The 21,050-nt window shown below is 49.5% G+C and overlaps 1 protein-coding gene across 4 annotated transcripts in view; it reads left to right on the forward strand.

Annotated features, from left to right (window-relative positions):
• The window catches only part of nexn (nexilin F-actin binding protein), a 45,215-nt gene that overhangs the window by 12,390 nt on the left and 11,775 nt on the right, over positions 1 to 21,050 (forward strand). For all 4 annotated transcript variants that reach the window (XM_033029039.1, XM_033029041.1, XM_033029042.1 and 1 more), the window contains 4 exons: positions 1,486 to 1,567; positions 5,100 to 5,248; positions 16,078 to 16,257; positions 17,189 to 17,389. In XM_033029039.1, the coding sequence (XP_032884930.1) occupies positions 1,486 to 1,567; positions 5,100 to 5,248; positions 16,078 to 16,257; positions 17,189 to 17,389 (612 nt within the window). The remainder of the gene's footprint in view (positions 1 to 1,485; positions 1,568 to 5,099; positions 5,249 to 16,077; positions 16,258 to 17,188; positions 17,390 to 21,050) is intronic.

A 21,050-nucleotide genomic window follows, 5' to 3' on the forward strand; every position in this document is an offset into this window, starting at 1 on the left:
CACTGGATGGACTTAAGAGAGAGTTAGATAGAGCTCTAGGGGCTAGTGGAATCAAGGGATATGGGGAGAAGGCAGGCACGGATTATTGATAGGGGACGATCAGCCATGATCACAATGAATGGCGGTGCTGGCTCGAAGGGCTGAATGGCCTCCTCCTACACCTATTTTCTATGTTTCTATGTCACCTGTCCATGTTTTGCAGAGATGCTGCCTGGCCCGCTGAGTTACTCCAGCACTCTGTGAAAAGTCACCTGTCCATGTTCTCCAGAGATGCTGCCTGGCCCGCTGGGTTACTCCAGCACTTGTTGTTTTATTTGACAGTGTTATTAGGCAGTTCTCTCAGTCTTGAACTCTGCCTTTCATCAGAAGCAAGGACTCCACCAGCTGAGCCACAGCTGATATCCGAAATGAGAAGCATATTTTCTATGTTTCTATATACCGAGGTGCACATAATAAAGTTTAGTGCAAGGTAAAGCCAGCAAAGTCAAGGATAGTCCGAGGATCACCATTGAGGTAGATGGTAGTAGGAGAATGTACAAGCTCTGTACAGACAGCTCCCGTAGTCAGGATGGAACCCGGGTCTCTGGTGCTGTAAGGCAGCAACTCTACCGCTGCGCCACCGTGCCGCCCCAGTGAGCTGGGCCGGGAATTCACCCTGTGAGATCTGCAGCTACATTCACCTTCACAGTAATGGATGGGCTCCAGTTTCCCAGCCACTACCGGTTTAACGCTTCCCTATGCCCAACCCTTGTGTGGGTGTACAAATACTGCCAGTGCTACGTCTCCCCAGACACACAAAGTGCTGGAGTAATCTCAGCGGGTCGGGCAGCGTCCGTGGAGGGAGAGGCCAGGCGGCGTTTCAGGTCGGGACTCTCCTTCAGTCTGAAGAGGAAATCTCTGGAGAGAATGGGCAGGTCGGGACTGAAGAAAGGGTCCTGCCCCCGAAACGTCACCAATCCATTCCCCCGCCACAGACGCTGCTGACCCTGACCCGCTGAGTTACCCCAGCAGTTTGTGTTTCGCTCAAGATTCAAGCCTCCTTGCTTCCATCTCCTGTTCACATCTCCTAAGACACTGGTAAAATACATAACTCACGGATTCAAGTACCAGCCCGCTTTGACTGAGTCGGCTTTTCATGGTTCCCGGTTCGGCCAACTCCATGGAAGATGCTGGAGAAACTCAGCTGGTCAGGCAGCATCTCTGGAGGAAAGAAATAGGTGACGTTGAAGGGTCTCGACCAGGAACGTCGCCCATTCATTCCCTTCTCTCCAGAGATGCTGCCGGACCCGCTGAGTTACCCCAGCATTTCGTGTCCACCTTCGGTGTAAACCGGCGTCTGCGGTTCCTTCCGACACATCTTCAAGGTCACCCTTGCTGTAAGGTCGACGCATCATCATCATCAACACCAGCCCCAGATACTGAGCAAGGCTGTGTAACGCTGCAGTGAGACTGACTCTCAACATCTTCCCACTCCATTCATTTCAGTATCGCCAACTCCTTGCTTCAGATGAGGAAGAGGAAGATAACTCCAACGAACTGAAGAAGGCGTACGTCCCCAAGATGACAGGTAACAAAGACTCATAAGGTCATCAGTGATAGTAGAATAAGGCCATTCGGCCCGTCAAGTCTACTCCGCCATTCGATCATGCCTGATCTATTTCTCCCTCCTAATCCCATTTTCCTGCCTTCTCCCCATAACCCTCGACACCCGTACTAATCAAGAATCTATCTATCTATCTCTGCCTTAAAAATATCCATTGACTTGGCCTCCACAGCCTTCTGTGGCAATGAATTCCACAGATTCACCACCATCTGACTAAAGGAATTCCTCCTCATCTCCTTCCTAAACGAACGTCCTTTAATTCTGAGGCTGTGACCTCTAGACCTAGACTCTCCCACTAGTGGAAACATCCTCTCCACATCCACTCTGTCCAAGCCTTTCACTATTCAGTATGTTTCAATGAGGTGTCCCCTCATCCTTCTAAACTTTCAAAGGACTCGAGTCCTTCCATCAATGCTAAAAGCAAGTCACTGGGGGAATAAGAGAGTTGTGAACTTGTGGAATCACCCGGAGAGTTGAGAATTTGTGGAATTCCCTGCCACAGAGGGCAGTGGAGGCCAAATCACTGGATGGATTTAAGAGAGAGTTAGATAGAGCTCTAGGGGCTAGTGGAGTCAAGGGAAATGGGGAGAAGGCAGGCACGGGTTATTGATTGGGGACGATCAGCCATGATCACAATGAATGGCGGTGCTGACTCGAAGGGCCGAATGGCCTCCTCCTGCACCTATTTTCTATGTTTCTATTAACAGAACGCTACAGTACAGTAACAGGCCCTTTGGCTAACAATGTATATGTCGAACATGATTAATTTATTTTTTATTTTTAGTCTTTGACTTTATTATTGTCACCTGTACCGAAGTACAGGGAAAAGCTATCGTTTGCCTGCTACCCAGTCAAAAACAAAGACTATACGTGATTAGAGACAAGTTGTCCACAATGCACAGATCAAGGATAAAGGACACAGCATTTAGTGTAGGATAAAGTCCGATTAAAGATATTTCAAAGGTCACCAGTGAGGTAGATAGTAGTTTGGAACCGCTCTCGAGATGGTGGTAGGATGGTTCCGTTGCCTGATCACAGCTGGGAAGAAACTGTCCCTGAATCTGGAGGTGTACTTTTTCAGACTTCTGTACCTCTTGCCTGATGGGAGAGGGGAGAAGAGGGAGTGACCGGGGTGAGACTGGTCCTTGATTGTGCTGCTGGCCTTGCAGAGGCAGCGTGAGGTGTAGGTGGAGTCAATGGAAGGGAGGTTAGTTTGCGCGATGGTCTGGGCAGCTTCCACAACTCTCTGCAATTTCTTGCAGATAAACAAGATACACAAATCTCCTCTGCCTGCACACGATCCACATCCCATACAGTACCTGCATATCCATGAGGCCAACTAGAAGCCTCTTAAATGCTGCGATTGTATCCACCAACACCCCTGGCATTCCCACCAATCCCGGCATTAAAATAACTTTCCTGCACAATTGTTTTGGACTTTTTTTAGTCTGAAGAAGGGTCTCGACCAGAAACATAGAAACATAGACATAGAAACATAGAAATTAGGTGCAGGAGTAGGCCATTCGGCCCTTCGAGCCTGCACCGCCATTCAATATGATCATGGCTGATCATCCAACTCAGTATCCCGTACCTGCCTTCTCTCCATACCCTCTGATCCCCTTAGCCACAAGGGCCACATCTAACTCCCTCTTAAATATAGCCAATGAACTGGCCTCGACTACCCTCTGTGGCAGGGAGTTCCAGAGATTCACCACTCTCTGTGTGAAAAAAGTTCTTCTCATCTCGGTTTTAAAGGATTTCCCCCTTATCCTTAAGCTGTGACCCCTTGTCCTGGACTTCCCCAACTTCGGGAGCAATCTTTCTGCATCTAGCCTGTCCAACCCCTTAAGAATTTTGTAAGTTTCTATAAGATCCTCTCTCAATCTCCTAAATTCTAGAGAGTATAAACCAAGTCTATCCAGTCTTTCTTCATAAGACAGTCCTGACATCCCAGGAATCAGTCTGGTGAACCTTCTCTGCACTCCCTCTATGGCAATAATGTCCTTCCTCAGATTTGGAGACCAAAACTGTACGCAATACTCCAGGTGTGGTCTCACCAAGACCCTGTACAACTGCAGTAGAACCTCCCTGCTCCTGTACTCAAATCCTTTTGCTATGAAAGCTAACATACCATTCGCTTTCTTCACTGCCTGCTGCACCTGCATGCCCACTTTCAATGACTGGTGTACCATGACACCCAGGTCTCGCTGCATCTCCCCTTTTCCTAGTCGGCCACCATTTAGATAATAGTCTGCTTTCCTGTTTTTGCCACCAAAATGGATAACCTCACATTTATCCACATTATACTGCATCTGCCAAACATTTGCCCACTCACCCAGCCTATCCAAGTCACCTTGCAGTCTCCTAGCATCCTCCTCACAGCTAACACTGCCCCCCAGCTTAGTGTCATCCGCAAACTTGGAGATATTGCCTTCAATTCCCTCATCCAGATCATTAATATATATTGTAAATAGCTGGGGTCCCAGCACTGAGCCTTGCGGTACCCCACTAGTCACTGCCTGCCATTGTGAAAAGGACCCGTTTACAGAAACATCACCCATTCCTTCTCTCCAGAGATGCTGCCTGTCCCGCTGAGTTACTCCAGCTTTTTGTGTGGCTAGATTGTGGATGATCAGCCATGATCACATTAAATGGCCGTGCTGGCTCGAAGGGCCGAATGGCCTACTCCTGCACCTATTGTCTATTGTCTAGATGCGATATCATACAATACAGCAGAACTTTATTTATCCCAGGAGGGAAGTTGATCTGCCAACAGATAAAATCGCAACCACCCATTTACAACAATCCTACATTAGTCTGAAGAAGGGTCCCGCCTCGAAACGCCATCCATCCACGTTCTCCAGACATGCTGCCTGACCCCACTGAGTTACTCCCGCACTTTGTGTCTTTTCTTGTTAAAATAAACCAGGAAATAGGGGGTGAGCATATGATGAGCATTTGACTGCACTGGGCCTGTACTCGCTGGAGTTTAGAAGGTTGAGGGGGGGCCTCATTGAAACGTACAGAATAATGAAAGGCATTAATAGAGTGGATGTGGAGAGGATGTTTCCACTGGTGGGAGAGTCTAGGACCAGAGGTCATAACCTCAGAATTAAGGGGCGCTATTTTAGAAAGGAGGTGAGGAGGAACTTTTTTAGTCAGAGGGTAGTTAATCCGTGGAACTCATTGCCACAGAGGGCTGTGGAGGACAAGTCAGTGGATATTTTTAAGGCAGAGATAGACACACTCTTGATTAGAACGGGTGTCAAGGGTTATGGGGAGAAGGCAGGAGAATGGGTTTAGGAGGCAGAGATCAGCCATAGAAACATAGAAAATAGGTGCAGGAGTAGAGGCCATTCGGCCCTTCAAGCCTGCACTGCCATTCAATATGATCATGGCTGATCATCCAACCACGATTGAATGGGCAGAATGGACCGATGGGCCGAATGGCTTGCGACACCTCGCCCTGATAAAGAGTGCCGTCTTCTGTCCGCAGGGACCGTCAAGGGGAAGTTTGCGGAAATGGAGAAGCTGAGGCAAGAGGAGGAGAGGAAGCGGATGGGGGAAGAGCGGAAGAGAAGGATCCAGCAGGACATCCTGGAGAAGAGGAAGTTGCAACGTGAACTTGCGAAGAGAGGTGCAGAGGTACTGAGCCTGTTCCCTGTCACATGATGCCCCCACCCTGGGTCAAAGATTCTGCGCATTCACCCCTAACTGTTCCCCCTCATGATGTGACGCACCTCTGTGAGATCACCGCCCTCAGCCTCCTGCGCTCCACGGTATCACGACCTGGCCTAGCCCAGCCACCGCCTACAGTCTCCGGCCCTCAAATCCTGCCAGCGTCCTCGCACGTCTTCTCTGCGTTCCTCCCCAGGCACGGCAGAGGAAGCTCGCACAAAACGGGCGGTCACGGTGGCGCAGCGGTAGAGTCGCTGCCTGACAGCGAATGCAGCGGCGGAGACCCGGGTTCGATCCGGACTACGGGCACCGTCTGTACGGAGTTTGTACCTTCTCCCCATAGATCTTCCGGAGATCTTCGGTTTCCTCCCACACTCCTAAGACGTGCAGGTTTGCGGGTTTGATTGGCTTGGTAAATGTAAAAATTGTCCCGAGTGGGTGTAGGATAGTGTAATAATGTGCGTGGATCGCTGGTCGATGGGCCGAAGGGCCTGTTTCCGTGCTGTATCTCTAAACTAAATGAAACTAGAATGTGCTAGATCAGGGGTTCCCAACCTTTTTCGTCCCGTTTACCCCCAGCGACTTTAATAGCACATAACAATGTTATTTCACTAATTTATGGACAACTAATGATGTACAGATACCGGTTATACCAGAACCAAAACACAGTCAGTCAATGAGAAAAAAAATATGTACAAATCCAGAATCAACAAATTTACCCCCTGGGTAGGCGGAATTCACCCCGGGCTGGGAACCCTTGTGGCAGAAGAAGATACGAAATAGAGGCAAAGGTTTCCGGAATCAACATGATCGTGGGACATTTTTGGTAATGTTTAATTGAAGGATAAGTATGTGGTGGCGCAGCGGTAGAGTTGCTGCCGTAAGCCCCTGTCCCACTTAGGAAACCTGAACGGAAACCTCTGGAGACTTTGCGCCCCACCCAAGGATTCCGTGCGGTTTACTCCCGGAGGTTTTTGTCAGTCTCCCTACCTGCTTCCACTAGCTGCAACCTCCGGCAACCACCTGCAACCTCCGGGTGGGGCGCAAAGTCTCCAGAGGTTTCCGTTCAGGTTTCCTAAGTGGGACAGGGGCATTACAGCGCCAGAGACCTGGGCTCGAACCTGTCTGCGGGTGCTGTCTGTACGGAGTTTGTACGTTCTCCCCGTGGGTTTGCTCCGGGAGCTCCGGTTTCCTCCCACCCTCCAAAGACGTGCAGGTTTGTAGATGAATTGGCTTCTGTAAACTCCCGCTGTGCTGCAGGGTGCGAGCCGTAGAACGTGTAAACAGGCGATTGTTGGTCGGTGCAGATTCAGTGGGCCACAGGGCCTGTTTCCACGCTGTATCCCTGAACTAAACTAGTTCTCAGGGCACCGTGAGAATGAATTTCAAAATAGGGTGAATGGATTTTTTAAAAATTGATTTTCTGAAGAAGGGTTTCGGCCCGAACCGTTGCCTATTTCCTTCGCTCCATAGATGTTGCTGCACCCGCTGAGTTTCTCCAGCATTTTTGTGTACCTTGGATTTTTTCAAGCTGGCTTGAAAGAACAAACGAGCTTTGGTTGCATATCTCGTCGGAAAGACAACGTCAGAGCATTTTGCAGACAGTGATCACAAAATGGAGACACAAGGAACTGCAGATGCTGCAGTCCTGAGCAAAGCACAGAATGCTGGAATAACTCAGCAGGTCAGGCAGCATCTATGGAGGTGATGTTTGGGTCAGGACGCCTTCCACAGATGTGGCCTGACCTGCTGAGTTACTCTAGCACTTTGTGTTGTCCGTATGTTTTAAGATTGTTTTGAATACAGATAAGTCTGAAACTTGGGGGATGGAACTAAATTGGAGCAAGGCAGATTACAACTTTATTATGTAGCAATAAGGAACTGCAGATATTGGTTTACGGGCTGTTTCTCTCCTAACTCTTTTTCTCACTACTCTTTGTCTCTTCATCTGGGGCCTTTGTCCAACCATTCTTCCAATCAATACCCATTCTCATCTGTATCCACCTATCACTTGCTCGGCTTTGCCCTGTGCCCAACTCTCTTCCAACTTTCTCCCCTCCCCCCCCCCCCCCCCCCCCCCCCACCACAATCAGACTGAAGAAGGGTCCTGACCCGAAACGAGATTGATCCCTGGGATGGCGGGACTGTCATATGTGGAAAGATTGACAAGACTAGGCTTGTATTCACTGGAGTTTAGAAGGATGAGGGGATATCTTATATAAACAAATACAATTATAAAAGGACTGGACAAGCTAGATGCAGGAAAAATGTTCCCAATGTTGGGCGAGTCCAGAACCAGGGGCCACAGTCTTAGAATAAAGGGGAGGCCATTTAAGACTGAGGTGAGAAAAAACTTTTTCACCCAGAGAGTTGTGAATTTGTGGACTTCCGTGCCACAGAGGGCAGTGGAGGCCAAATCACTGGTTGGATTTAAGAGAGAGTTACATAGAGCTCTAGGGGGCTGGTGGAATCAAGGGATATGGGGAGAAGGCAGGCACGGGTTATTGATTGGGGACGATCTGCCATGATCACAATGAATGGCGGTGCTGGCTCGAAGGGCCAAATGGCCTCCTCCTACACCTATTTTCTATGTTTCTATGTTTCTATGTCACCTGTCCATGTTCTCCAGGGATGCTGCCTGGCCCGCTGAGTTACTCCAGCACTCTGTGAAAAGCCACCTGTCCATGTTCTCCAGAGACGCTGCCTGGCCCGCTGGGTTACTCCAGCACTTGTTGTTTTATTTGACAGTTATTAGGCAGTTCTCTCAGTCTTGAACTCTGCATTTCATCAGAAGCAAGGACTCCACCAGCTGAGCCACAGCTGATATCCGAAATGAGAAGCCTCCATTTTACAGATTGTAGACCTTGTTGTTTGGAAAATTAGCTCTTGATCTTCATGTTATGTTCAGCTTACGATCAACGTCACTCACCTCATCTGATCCCGCTTGCTCCCAGCAATCTTTCTTACTTGATGAACGCTCTAACCTCCTTTAAACTGAATCTGCAATATTTTTGAGTGAATCCTTGCCGATTATCTTTGACCTTGTTCCATTGGTAATTGACCCAGCCATCGACTGAAGCAAGCTCTGGCTTTCTCTGTACGACCTCTGTCGGTTTGCCTGGAAAGAAATCTTCTTTACTCTCACAATGACCACCCTGATTCTCAAATCACCGATGAATCGACCCTGTATATTTGCCTCCCTTCTCCATCCATCTTACAAAGCAATATTAAAATCGGCACGCTGCTTTTCACTTGCATCAATTCAGAGTAAGACTCTCTGCAATGAAATGGAGTGAATTATTTTCTCTATGCAGAAGTGTTAGGCAAGTCCCAGTGTTTGCTCCTATGTATATCGGCGAGACCAAGCGTAGACTGGGCGATCGTTTCGCTGTACACCTACACTAAGTCCGCCTTGGCCCACACGATCTCCCGGTTGCCAAACACTTCCGACTCCCATTCCCACACTGACCTTTCTGTCCTGGGCCTCCTCCACTGTCAGAGTGAGGCCCAACCCAAACTGGAGCAACAGCACCTTGGGCAGCTTACACCCCAGCGGTATGAACATTGACTTCTCTAAATTCAAGTTAGCCCTTGCATATCCACTGTCTCTCTGTCCCTCCCCCACCTCAGTCGGCCTGCCTGCTAGTTCCACTGTTTGCATCTACGTATCTCTTCGTTGTGAACTCTTCCACAGCCAACAATGGACCATTGTGGGCTTCACCTTTCCTTGGTCGTCAGTGCCGGCCCTTATTTGGTCTGTCTTTTCATGCCTCTAGTTTCCCTTCCCCCCCCCCCACCCCCCTCCGACTCTCAGTCTGAAGAAGGGTCCCGACCCGAAACGTCACCCATTCCTTCTCTCCAGTGATGCCGCCTGGCCCGCTGAGTTGCTCCAGCATTTATAGTTCTTCGGTTTTGCATTGAACGAGCGCTGGTGGTCGATGTCAAGAGAGGAACGTTGACCGGGACTCATCTCCGCTTCTCACTTGCACGACGGTTTGGCGTTTCACTTGAAGGGCGACATCTCCAATGATGCCGCGTTATCCTTAGGTATTCCAATGGATACCCGTGAAGAGAGAAGAGAGGAATCACAGCCTCAGCTACAAAGCCAAGCAGCGGTTTGTCTTTTGAGTGGACGGGGACGGCAGAAAAGAAAAGGTTTATTAAAAAGGAAAGGTTTCTGTTTCGAAAACAGGAGGATGAAGCTTTGCCCGCGACCACGGGCGACTCTGGAGGCGTTCGCAAAACATCGGGCAAAATCAAAACGAACTTTGAGGATCTGGAGAAGGCAGGGGAAGATGACGGTCATCAGAGGACTGAAGAAGACAAGAGGAGAAGAAACAAAGAAAACAGACGTTCCTTCCAAGAAGCCAAGCGCTGCTCAGCGCCGCTCTCTGTAAGTCCACATCTCCACTGCACTCCCGACTTGGACTAAACCTCCTTAGCCCATTCCTGGAACGTCTGAACATACAGGTGCCATCAGTCTTCAGGCTACAGAAGAGACCGCTGTCCCTGTGTACTAAGCATGTTTGGCTGTCTGTGTTATATTTAGGGACGACAGATGGCGCAACGGGTTAAGTGTTCGGCTGGCAACCGGAAGGTAGCCGGTTCGAATCCCGCTTGGAGTGCATACTGTCGTTGTGTCCTTGGGCAAGACACTTCACCCACCTTTGCCTGTGTGTGAATGTGTGTGAATGTGTGTGAGTGATTGGTGGTGGTCGGAGGGGCCGTAGGCGCAGATTGGCAGCCACGCTTCCGTCAGTCTGCCCCAGGGCAGCTGTGGCTACAGATGTAGCTTACCACCACCGAGTGTGACTGAGGAGTGAATGAATAATGCGATGTAAAGCGCCTTGAGTATTAGAAAGGCGCTATATAAATCCCATCCATTATTATTATTATTATTATATCTTAAGAATCTGCAGACAGGTACATGGATAGGATGGGTTTGGAGGGACTTGGGCCAAACGCAGGCAGGTGGGATTGTGTTCGTCAGTGTGGGCAGGTTGGGCGGGAAGGCCTGTTTCCATGCTGCACTGGGTTGATCAAAGAGCAATACGCCTTGGCCAAAACACTCCTTTCATAAACGTTACTTTGCGTCAGAATATTCCCCGTCAATGGATCGCACTTTGGAATGTCGGGCGTGGACAGCGAATTACCGTACAGCAACGGGGCTGGTCTCCGGGCCTGGCAGGGGAAATCTGGCCAGGATTCCTTCTCCCTAGTGTGTGCGTGTGTGTGTGTGTGTGTGTGCTCACAGTGTATGTGTGTGTGATCACAGAGTGTGTGGGTGTGTTTGTGGTCAGAATGTGCTTGTATGTGTATGTGTATGTGTGTGTGTGTGTGTACGTGTGTGTGTGTGTGTGTGCATGTGTTTGAGCATGCCTGTGTGTGTGTGTGTGTGCGTGTGTGTGTATGTGTGTGTATGTGTATGTGTGTGTGTGTGTGTGTGTATGTGTATGTGTATGTGTGTATATGTGTGTGTATGTGTATGTGTATGTGTGTGTGTGTGTATGTGTGTGTATGTGTATGCGTGTGTGTGTGTGTGTGTGCGTGTGTGTGCGCGTGTGTATGTGTGTGTGTGTGTGTGCATGTGTTTGAGCATGCCTGTGTGTGTGTGTGTGTGTGTGTGCGTGTGTGTGCGTGCGTGTGCGTGCATGCGTGTGTACATGCTTACAGAGTGTGTGCTAGAAGAGCTCAGTCCTCAATTGTCTTGTCACGGTTTCAAAACCAGGCTGGTGCGTGCAAGACACTGTCCACGGGCTAACGTGAAGCATCTCCCACAGAACTGGAGTGCATTTGAGTTGATTAATCCTGAGCGAAGACCTGAGTGGGAGAGGAAGACACAGAGAGAAAGACAAAGAGAGGAAGAAATAGAGAGAGAAACAGAGTGAAAAACGTAGCGATAGAGAGAGATAGAGAAACGACCAACTTAACCATATTCAAGAAATTTAACCTCAGAAAGGTGTGTGTGTGCGTTCGTCCGTGTGCATGTCTGTACATCCACGTATGTCTGTCAGGAATCAGACCATACCCCTTTAAACCTGTCCCATCCATGTACCCGTCTAAATGTTTCTTCAACGATTGCCAAACATTTTAACCCCCCCTTCCAATCCCTACACTGACCTTTCTGTCCTGGGCCTCCTCCACTGTCAGAGTGAGGCCACACCCACATGCAAATTGGAGGAACAGCACCTCATATTTAGCTTAGATAGACTCAAAATGCTCGAGTTACTCAGTGGGACAGGCAGCAACTCTGGAGAGAAGGAACGGGTGACGTTTCGGGTCGAGAACCCTTCTTCAAACGTCTCGACCTGAAACGTCACCCATTCCTTCTCTCCAGAGATGCTGCCTGTCCCGCTGAGTTACTCCAGCTTTTTGTCTCTATCTGCGGTTTAAACCAGCATCTGCAGTTCCTTCCTACATATTTCGCTTAGTCAGCTTACAACCCAGTGGTAAGATTCTTGATTTCTCTAATTAGTTGAAATTAGTAGTTTCAAGTAGTTGCATTCACTCTCTCTTCACTCCTCCCCCACTCCACGCCCTGACAGTCCCACTGTTCCCATCCATATATCCCTTTGTTATCCCCTCTTCCACAGCCAACAATGGATCATTGTGGGCTCCATCTTTCCTGGGTCATCAGTGCCGGCTCTGATTTGTTCTGAACCTTTTTATACCTCTAGTTTCCCCCCCCCCCCCCCCCCCCGACTCTCGGTCCGAAGAAGGGTCTCCACCTGAAACGTCACCCATTCCTCCTGTCCCGCGGAGTTACTCCAGCATTTTGTGTCCATCTTCGGCGTAAAGCGGCATCTGCAGTTCCTTCCTACAACGCAATGATGTCCCAATAGACAATAGGTGCAGGAGTAGGCCATTCGGCCCTTCGAGCCAGTCCCGGCGGCTGGAAGAGCAGTGAAGATCAGGGTCTCATCCACTGTGGAAGATTGTCCTGGAATCTTCAAGAGTTGATCTCCGCGGTCGGGCAGTGGAGTCCACCACCGTTGTGGATTTATTTAGTTCTGAGATACAGCATGGAAACAAGCCCTTCGGTCCACTGATCAGCTGTCCACACCAGTTCTATGTTATCCCATATTTGTGTCTGCTCCCTACACATTAGGGGCAATTTAGTCAAGTCAATTTTATTTCTATAGCACATTTAAAAACAACTCTCGTTGACCACTAAGTGCTTTACATCAGTGCAGATACTAACGTGCTACATACAGTGTGGTACATAGATCTAACAATACATACAGCGCTCCCTCAGAGGACCTCAGGAAACGCTTGTGAGTAGAAATAAGTTTTAAGTCTAGACTTAAAGAAGTCGATGGAGGAGGCAGTTCTGATGAGGAAGAGGGATGCTATTCCACAGTCTAGGTGCTGCAACCGCAAAAGCACGGTCGCCCCTGAGCTTAGACCTGGACCGCGGGATAGTCAGTTGCCCCAAGTCGGCCGACCTGAGGGACCTGGAGGTGGAATGGTGGGTTAGCGGATTTTTGATGTAGGTGGGGGCGAGCCCGTTAAGGACTTTGTATACATAAAGGAGGAGCTTGAAGTTGACTCTGAACTGAACTGGGGGCCAGTGGAGAGTGGCCAGGATCGGGGTGATGTGGTCCCTTTTTCGGGTGCCCGTCAGGAGTCTCGCTGCGTGTTTTGGACGCATTTACAGAGGCCAATTAACCCACGCTGGTAGAGCTGCCGCCTGACAGCACCAGAGGCCCAGGTTCGACCCTGACTACAGGCGCTGTCTGTACGGAGTTTGCACGTTCTCCCTGTAATCGCACGGGTGTCCCCCGGGTGCTCCGATTTCCTCCCACATTCCAAAGGTGTGCAGGTTTGTAGGTCAATTGGCTTCTGTAAATTGCCCCCAGTGTGGAGGGAGTGGATGCGAATGTAACATCGAACTAGTGTGAACGGGTGATCGATGGTCAGCATGGACTTGGTGGGCCGAAGGGCCTGTTTCCACACTGTACTTTTAAACTAAATTAAACGAGACTCGACAACTACAAATCCATATATCTTTGGAATATGGGAGGAAACCAGAGCACCCAGGGGAAACCCACACAGCCGCAGTGAGAACATGCAAACTCCACACGGACAGCACCCATGGTCAGGATCGAACCTGGGTCTCTGGCGCTGTGAGGCTGCAGTTCCACTGCACCAACTTGCAACCCTAAAGAAAGTGTTTAAGAAATAGCAATGTACCTTTTTTTGTGTGTGTCTTGGTGAGGTTTGTGTCTGCAGCCCAGGCCAACTGATCTCAAAGATAATTGTCTTGTTGGGACTCTGCTGTATTTATTAAATGGCTAGAAATCAGTAACCACCATCGATAGCCCAGGAACATTGGGGGAAAAAACACGGATAAAAGATAACAAACCTTGTCTTAAAACTTTTGAACTTCAGAGAAACAGGCCCATCGACCCACCATGTCCACGCAGACCAGCGATCACCCTGTACACCAGACCAGCACTATCCTACACACACTGTGAGCAATTTGCAATTTACAAAGCCAATTAACTTACAAACCTGCACATCTTTGGAGTGTGGGAGGAAACCGGAGCACCTGGAGAAAACCCACGCAGGTCACGGGGAGAACGTACAAACTCCGTACAGACAGCACCCCCGTAGTCAGGATGGAACCCGGGTCTCTGGCGCTGTGAGGCAGCAACTCTACCGCTGCGCCACCGTGCCGCCTAAATGCGCTGGAATCCGAAATCAGGAGCCAGATGAAGGTGGCAGATCCCTCTTCAACCTTCCCCCTTCCCCCTTAAATAAGCTCAGGCGAAGGCTCAGTGGGACATTAAGAAATGTTCTCCCAACCAGGGCGGCACGGTGGCGCAGCAGTAGAGTTGCTGCCTTACAGAGCTTGCAGCGCCAGAGACCCGGGTACGATCCTGACTACAGGTGCTTGTCTGTACGGAGTTTGTACGTTCTCCCCGTGACCTGCGTGGGTTTTCCCGAGATCGCTGGTTTCCTCCCGCACTCCAAAAGACGTACAGGTTTGTAGCTTAATTGGCTTGGTATCAATGTAAAATTATCCCTAGTGTGTGTAGGATAGTGTTAGTTTGCAGGGATCACTGGTCGGTGCGGGCTCCCGTGGCCGAAGGGCCTGTTTACGTGCTGTATCTCTAAACTAAACTAAACCTTCTGTGAACACTTTTTTTGCTCGGTAACAGTATGATATTTACTAGGTGGCAAAATGAGGGGGAAACTTCAGGGCCTGTCCCACTTTCACGACCTAATTCACGACCTCTGCCGAGTTTGCCCTTGACTCATACTCACAGCATGGTCGTAGGAGGTCGTAGGTAGGTCGTAGCAGGCCGTGATGCTAGTCGTAGGTACTCGTGGCATCAAGTAGGTCGGCGCGTTTTTTCTAGCCGGATGAAAAATATCCACGAGTAAAAAACGTTTGTGAATTAGGTCATGAAAGTGGGACAGGCCCTTTATTGATATTGAATGGCCTGGATAGAGTGGATGTGGAGAGGATGTTTCCACTAGCGGGAGAGTCCAGGACCAGAGGGCACAGCCTCAGAATTAAAGGGTGATCCTTTAGGAAGGAGATGAGGGGGAATTTCTTTAGTCAGGGGTTAGTGAATCTCTGGAACTCAGTGGATATTTTTACGGCAGAGGCAGATAGATTCTTGATTAGGACGAGCAATCGGCATGGGCAGTACGAGGGTGGAAGTGTGGGGTGACCAACAGTGTGACGCCAATTTAGACCCGCCCTCTCCGCCCATATGTTAGTTAAGTTTGGCAGTTCCAGCGGGTACTAAAACAACATTTAAAACACCCTTGGACGGGTACATGGATAGGATAGGTTTCTGAGGGATATGGTCCAAACATGGGCAGATGGGACTCGTGTAGATGGGCTCTCTTGGTTGGCAGGGACAAGTTGAATTTGAGTTTATTGTCACATGTACCGAGGTACAGTGAAAAGCTTCTGTTGCATGCTGACCAGTCAGTGGAAAGACAATACATGATTACAATCGAGCTGTCCACATTATACAGATACAAGGTATGGAATAACGTGGATAGCGTTTACTGCAAGATAAAGCCCAGTAAAGTCCGATCAAAGATAGTCCGAGGATCTCCAATGAGGTAGATAGTAGTTCAGGACTACTCTCTGGTTGTTGGTAGGATGGTTCAGTTGCCTGATAACAGCTGGGAAGAAACTGTCCCTGAATCTGGAGGTGTGCGTTTTCACATTTCTTTACCTCTTGCCCGATGGGAGAGGGGAAAAGAGGGAGTGGCCAGGGTGGGACTGGTCCTTGATTGTGCTGCTGGCCTTGCCGAGGCAGCGTGAGGAGTCGAGATGGAGTCGATGGAAGGAAGGGAGGTTGGTTTGTGCGATGGTCTGGGCTGCGTCCACAACTCTCTACAATCTCTTGTGGTCTTGGACGGAGCTGTTCCCAAACCGTGCTGCGATGCATCCCGATAAAATGCTTTCCACGGCGCATCTGTAGAAGTTGGTGAGAGTTGTTGGGCGGAGGATGGGGGGAGGGGGTGAAGGGCCTGTTTCCATGTTGTGGTGCGCCGGAAGGAACTGCAGATGCTGGTTTACACCAGAGATAGACACAAAGTGCTGGAGTTACTCATCAGGACCAGGCAGCATCTCTGGACAGAAGTGCCTCCCTCTTCCCCTTGTCTCTCAGTCTGAAGAAGGGTCTCGGCCCGAAACGTCACCCACCCACTCACTCCTCCTCCCCGGAGATGCTGCCCGTCCCGCTGAGTTACCCCAGCATTTTGTGTCTGTCTGTGTGACCCCCACACCTGCTGTACTAATAACCTTGTTTGTGCTGTCGTATCAGGAGAAAGACGAGGACAAGGGGGCTAAGGCCGGCGGCAAGGGTGAGGCCCGCCCCGGGAAATTAAAACTCAGCTTCGAAGAGCTGGAGAGGCAGAGACAAGAGCAGGAGAAGAGGAAGGCGGAGGAGGGGTCGAGGCGGCGCATGGCGGAGGAGAAGGCGGCCTTCGCTGAAGCTAGGAAGGTGGGAACCGCTCGCGGTCCGCCAAGGCCTGCTGGATCTCCTGCTCACTAACACTCCCTCCCAGTCCCACCCTGACCTTCTGTCCTGGGCCTCCATTTTAACCTAACCATTTATCCCCCCCTTCCCTTTCTAAACTGACCTTTCGGTCCTAAAACTCCTCAATTTTATCCTAATCTTTTTAACTACCCTTCTAATTCTGACCTTTCTGTCCAGGGCATACTCCATTTTAACTCCCCTTCCCATTGCCACACTGACCGCTCTGTCCTGGGCCTTTTAGACAATTGACAATAGGTGCAGGAGTAGGCCATTCGGCCCTTCAAGCCAGCACCGCCATTCAATGTGATCATCGCTGATCATCCCCAATCAGTACCCCATTCCTGCCTTCTCCCCATATCCCCTAACTCCGCTATTTTTAAGAGCCCTATCTAGCTCTCCCTTGAAAGCATCCAGAAAACCTGCCTTCACCGCCCTCTGAGGCAGAGAATTCCACAGACTCACCACTCTCTGTGAGAAAAAGTGTTTCCTCGTCTCCGTTCTAAATGGCTTCCCCCTTATTCTTAAACTGTGGCCCCTGGTTCTTGACTCCCCCAACATCGGGAATATGTTTCCTGCCTCTAGCGTGTCCAAACCCTTAACAATCTTATATGTTTCAATGAGTTACCCTCTCATCCTTCTAAACTCCAGAGTGTACAAGCCCAGCCGCTCCATTCTCTCAGCATTTGGCAGTCCCGCCATCCCGGGAATTCTGACCTTTCTGTCCAGGGCATACTCCATTTTAACTCCCTTCCCATTCGAATCTGACCTTTCTGGCCTAGGCCTCTTCAATTTTAACCAAACCATTTTAACTCCCCCTCCCATTGCCACACTGACCATTCTGCCCTGGGGCCTGTTGCCTCTTTGTGTGCTCTAACGCGCTGACCCTTGCACGCAGTCTCTGGCTGACGACGAGGATGAGGAAGTGGACGATGATGGCTCGGAGCTGAAGCTGGCCGCAAGGCCGGGGAGGCTGAGGCTGAGCTTTGAGGAGCTGGAGAGGGAGCGGCAGGAGGAGGAGCAGCGCAGGGCAGAGGAGGAGGCTCGGAAACGACTGGAGGAAGAGCGGAAACAATTTGCCGAAGCTCGCAGGAGCATGGTAGGTGATCCTCACACTCTCCCACACCGCACATCCACCCACGCTGGGCAGCAACTAAATGGTACATTATTGCCGCATGTACCTAGGGCCAGTCAGAAGCTTGTCCAAGTGTGTTTTCAATGTTGGTTTTAGAACCTGCCACAACTATTGGCCACCCCACACATCCATCCTCGCACTGCCAAAGCTGATTGCATCACAAGTGCAAATGTTGTCACCCAATGGATGAATCTTTATAGTTAGTCAACGATATTTTAATTTTAACCGCATGTTCATAAGTGATAGGAGCAGAATTAGGCCATTCGGCCCATTAAAGTCTACTCCACCATTCAATCATGGCTGATCTATCTCTCCCTCCTAACCCCAGTCTCCTGCCATCTCCCCGTAACACCCGACACCCATACTGATCAAGAATCTATCTATCTCTGCCTTAAAAATATCCATTGACTTGGTCTCCACGGATTCACCACTAAAGAAATTCCTCCTCATCTCCTTCCTAAAGGAACGTCCTTTAATTCTGAGGCTGTGACCGCTAGTCCTAGAAATGCTTTGTTTTGCATAAGCAGCCCGGTAAAATCATACAGCAGACCTCGCCTAGGCAATGCCACGTTTCTGGTGCCAACAAAGTCACAAAGGTTTAGCGAACAGTCCTATCTAATCCTTCTTGCAGTCCTTTCTGGAAGATGGTTGCAACTACAGTATCTGTGGTTCCCTAAAGGGCCTGTCCCACTTGGGAAACCTAATCCGCGAGTTCTGGCGAGTTTGCCCTCGACTCATACTCGCAGCATGGTCGACCCGAGGTCGTAGGAGGTCTTCGTAACTCTCCTTCATGCTCGAGAGTGGTCTCCGCGTACTCGAGGCCTCAGCTAGGTCGCGGCGTATTTTTCAATATGTTAAAAAATGCCCGCGAGTAAAAAAATGGTGCCATGGAAAAAATCGATACTTTTTTTACTTGTAGGTTTAATCGTAGTAGGACGGCATGTCAGTCATAGGTAATCGAGGGTAGTCGAAGGTAGTCGTAGATAGTCTTCATCATAGTGGAAGGGAGGTCGAAGGAGATCGAAGGAGGTCGTCTTCACTCTCCACTATTCGGTGTCCAATTTTCCCGAAGTTAGTCATAGCTAGTCGTAGCTAGTTGAAGCTAGTCTTCAACTTAGTCGAAGGAGGTCGAAGGAGGTCTTCAACATGTCATTTTTTCAAACTCTTCTAAACTCGCCAATTAGGTCGCCCAAGTGGGACAGCCCTTACACTGCCTGCAGGAATTACTCACTATCTTGCGTCTGCTGCATGATGGCAGACAATCAATAGTTGCGGCACGGTGGCGCAGCGGTAGAGTCGCTGCCATACAGCACTCACAGCGCCGGAGACCCGGGTTCGATCCCGGCTACGGTTGCTTGTCTGTAAGGAGTTTGTACGTTCTCCCCGTGACCTGCGTGGGTTTTCTCCGAGAACCTCAGTTTCTTCACACACTCCAAAGAAGTATAAGGTTTGTAGGTTAATTGGCTTGGTGTACAGTATATAGACAATTGACAATAGGTGCAGGAGTAGGCCATTCGGCCCTTCGAGTCACTGTGATCATGGCTGATCATCCACAATCAGTACCCCGTTCCTGCCTTCTCCACATATCTCTTGACTCCGCTATCTATAAGAGCTCTATCTAACTCTCTCTTGAAAGTATCCAGAGAAACAGGCCCTTCGGCCCACCGAGTCCGTGCCGACCAGCGATCACCCGTACACTGGGACTGTCCTACACACAATTTACAATTTTACCGAAGCCAATAAACCTATAAACCTGTACGTCTTTGGAGTGTGGGAGGAAACCAGAGCACCTGGAGAAAACCCACGCGGTCCGTACAGCCAGCACTCTGTTCCGGTGCATCTGTTTCCTCCCACACTCAAAGACGCACAGGTTTGTAGGTTAATTGGCTTTGGTAAAATTGTAAATAATCCCTAGTGTGTAGTGTATGGGGTGATCGCTGGTCGGTGTGGACTCGAAGGGCTGGTTTCCGCGCTGAATCTCCAAAGTCTAAATAAACAGGACATCTCTACGGGCAAAGTGGGCAGTGGGAATCTAAACTCAGAAGCAATGGAAATCTGACTCCCTCCAGCAAGGCCTGAAATCGCAGTAAAGGGAATAACAGATCTTCGTCGATCAGAATTTATGGACCAGACGAGATGCAGATTAAACCTTATCTAATGGAATGGGCTGAACTGCCTCCAGGGCAGTGTGACCCTGTTCCGTTCTCGAGGGGAAGCCAACATTCCTAAACTGAGACTAACTACAGTGGGAGATGTGCAGGAATGTTCGCTGTTCGACTCAGCACCTTCAGGCTTCAAGCAGCAAATGCAGCAAACGCTGGAAATCTGAAATAAAATATGCTTGAAATAGTTAGGAGGGCGGACAGCACCTGTGAAGAGAGAAACAGAGTTGACCTTTCAAGTCCTTTCATCAGGGCGAGGAAATGGCGGAAATGAGTCGAGTTTTGAGATCAGTTTATTGTCACATGTACCGAGGTACAAAGAAGATCATAAGATTGTAAGGTCATGTGATAGGAGCAGAATTAGGCCATTCGGCCCATCAAGTCTACTCCGCCATTCAATCATGGCTGATTTATCTCTCCCTCCGAACCCCATTCTCCTGCCTTCTCCCCATAACCTCTGACACCCGTCCTTACAAAGAATCTATCTATCTCTGCCATGAATATATCCACTGACTTGGCCTCCACAGCTTTCGGTAGCAAAGAATTCTACCCACTGATTAAAGAAATTCCTCCTCATCTCCTTCCTAAAAGAACGTCCTTTAATTCTGAGGCTGTGACCTCTAGTCCTAGACTCTCCCACTGGTGGAAACATCAACTCCGCATCCACTCTATCCAAACCTTTCACTATTCTGTACGTTTCAATGCGGAAAGACTATACATGATTACAATCGAGCCGTCCACAGTGTACAGATACAGGATAAAGGGAATATCGTGAGACAAAGCCAGTAAAATCCAATCAAAGATAGTCCGGGGGCTTAAAAGAGGTAGATAGTAGTTCAGGACCACTCTCTGGTTGTGGTAGGATGGTTCAGTTGCCTGATAACAGCTGGGGAGAAACTGTCCCTGAATCTGGAGGTGTGCGTTTTCACACTTCTATACCTCTTGCCCGATGGGAGATGGGAAACGAGGGAGTGGCCAGGGTGCGACTCATCCTTGATTATGCTGCCGAGGCAGCGTGAGGTGTAGATGGAGTCAATGGAAGGGAGGTTAGTTTGTGTGATGGTCTGGGTTGCATCCACAATTCAATATGTTTTTAGAGAGGAGGTACATACACAGATACATAGACAACAGGTGCAGGAGTAGGCCATTCGGCCCTTCGAACCAGCATCGCCATTCAATGTGATCATGGCTGATCACCCACAACCGGTACCCCGTTCCTGCCCTCTCCCCATATCCTTTGATTCCGCTAGTCCTAAGAGCTCCATCTAACTCTCTTTTGAATGCTTCCAGTGAATCAGCCTCCACTGCCTTCTGAGGCAGAGAATTCCACAAATTCACAACTCTCTGTGTGAAAAAGCTTTTCCTCATCTCAGTTCTTAATGGTTTACCCCTTATTCTTAAACTGTGCCCCCTGGTTCTGGACTCCCCCAACATCGGGAACATGTTTCCTGCATCTAGCGTGT

This window comes from Amblyraja radiata, chromosome 10 (genome assembly GCF_010909765.2).
Source record: "Amblyraja radiata isolate CabotCenter1 chromosome 10, sAmbRad1.1.pri, whole genome shotgun sequence".
In the NCBI taxonomy this organism is placed as follows: Eukaryota; Metazoa; Chordata; class Chondrichthyes; order Rajiformes; family Rajidae; genus Amblyraja; species Amblyraja radiata.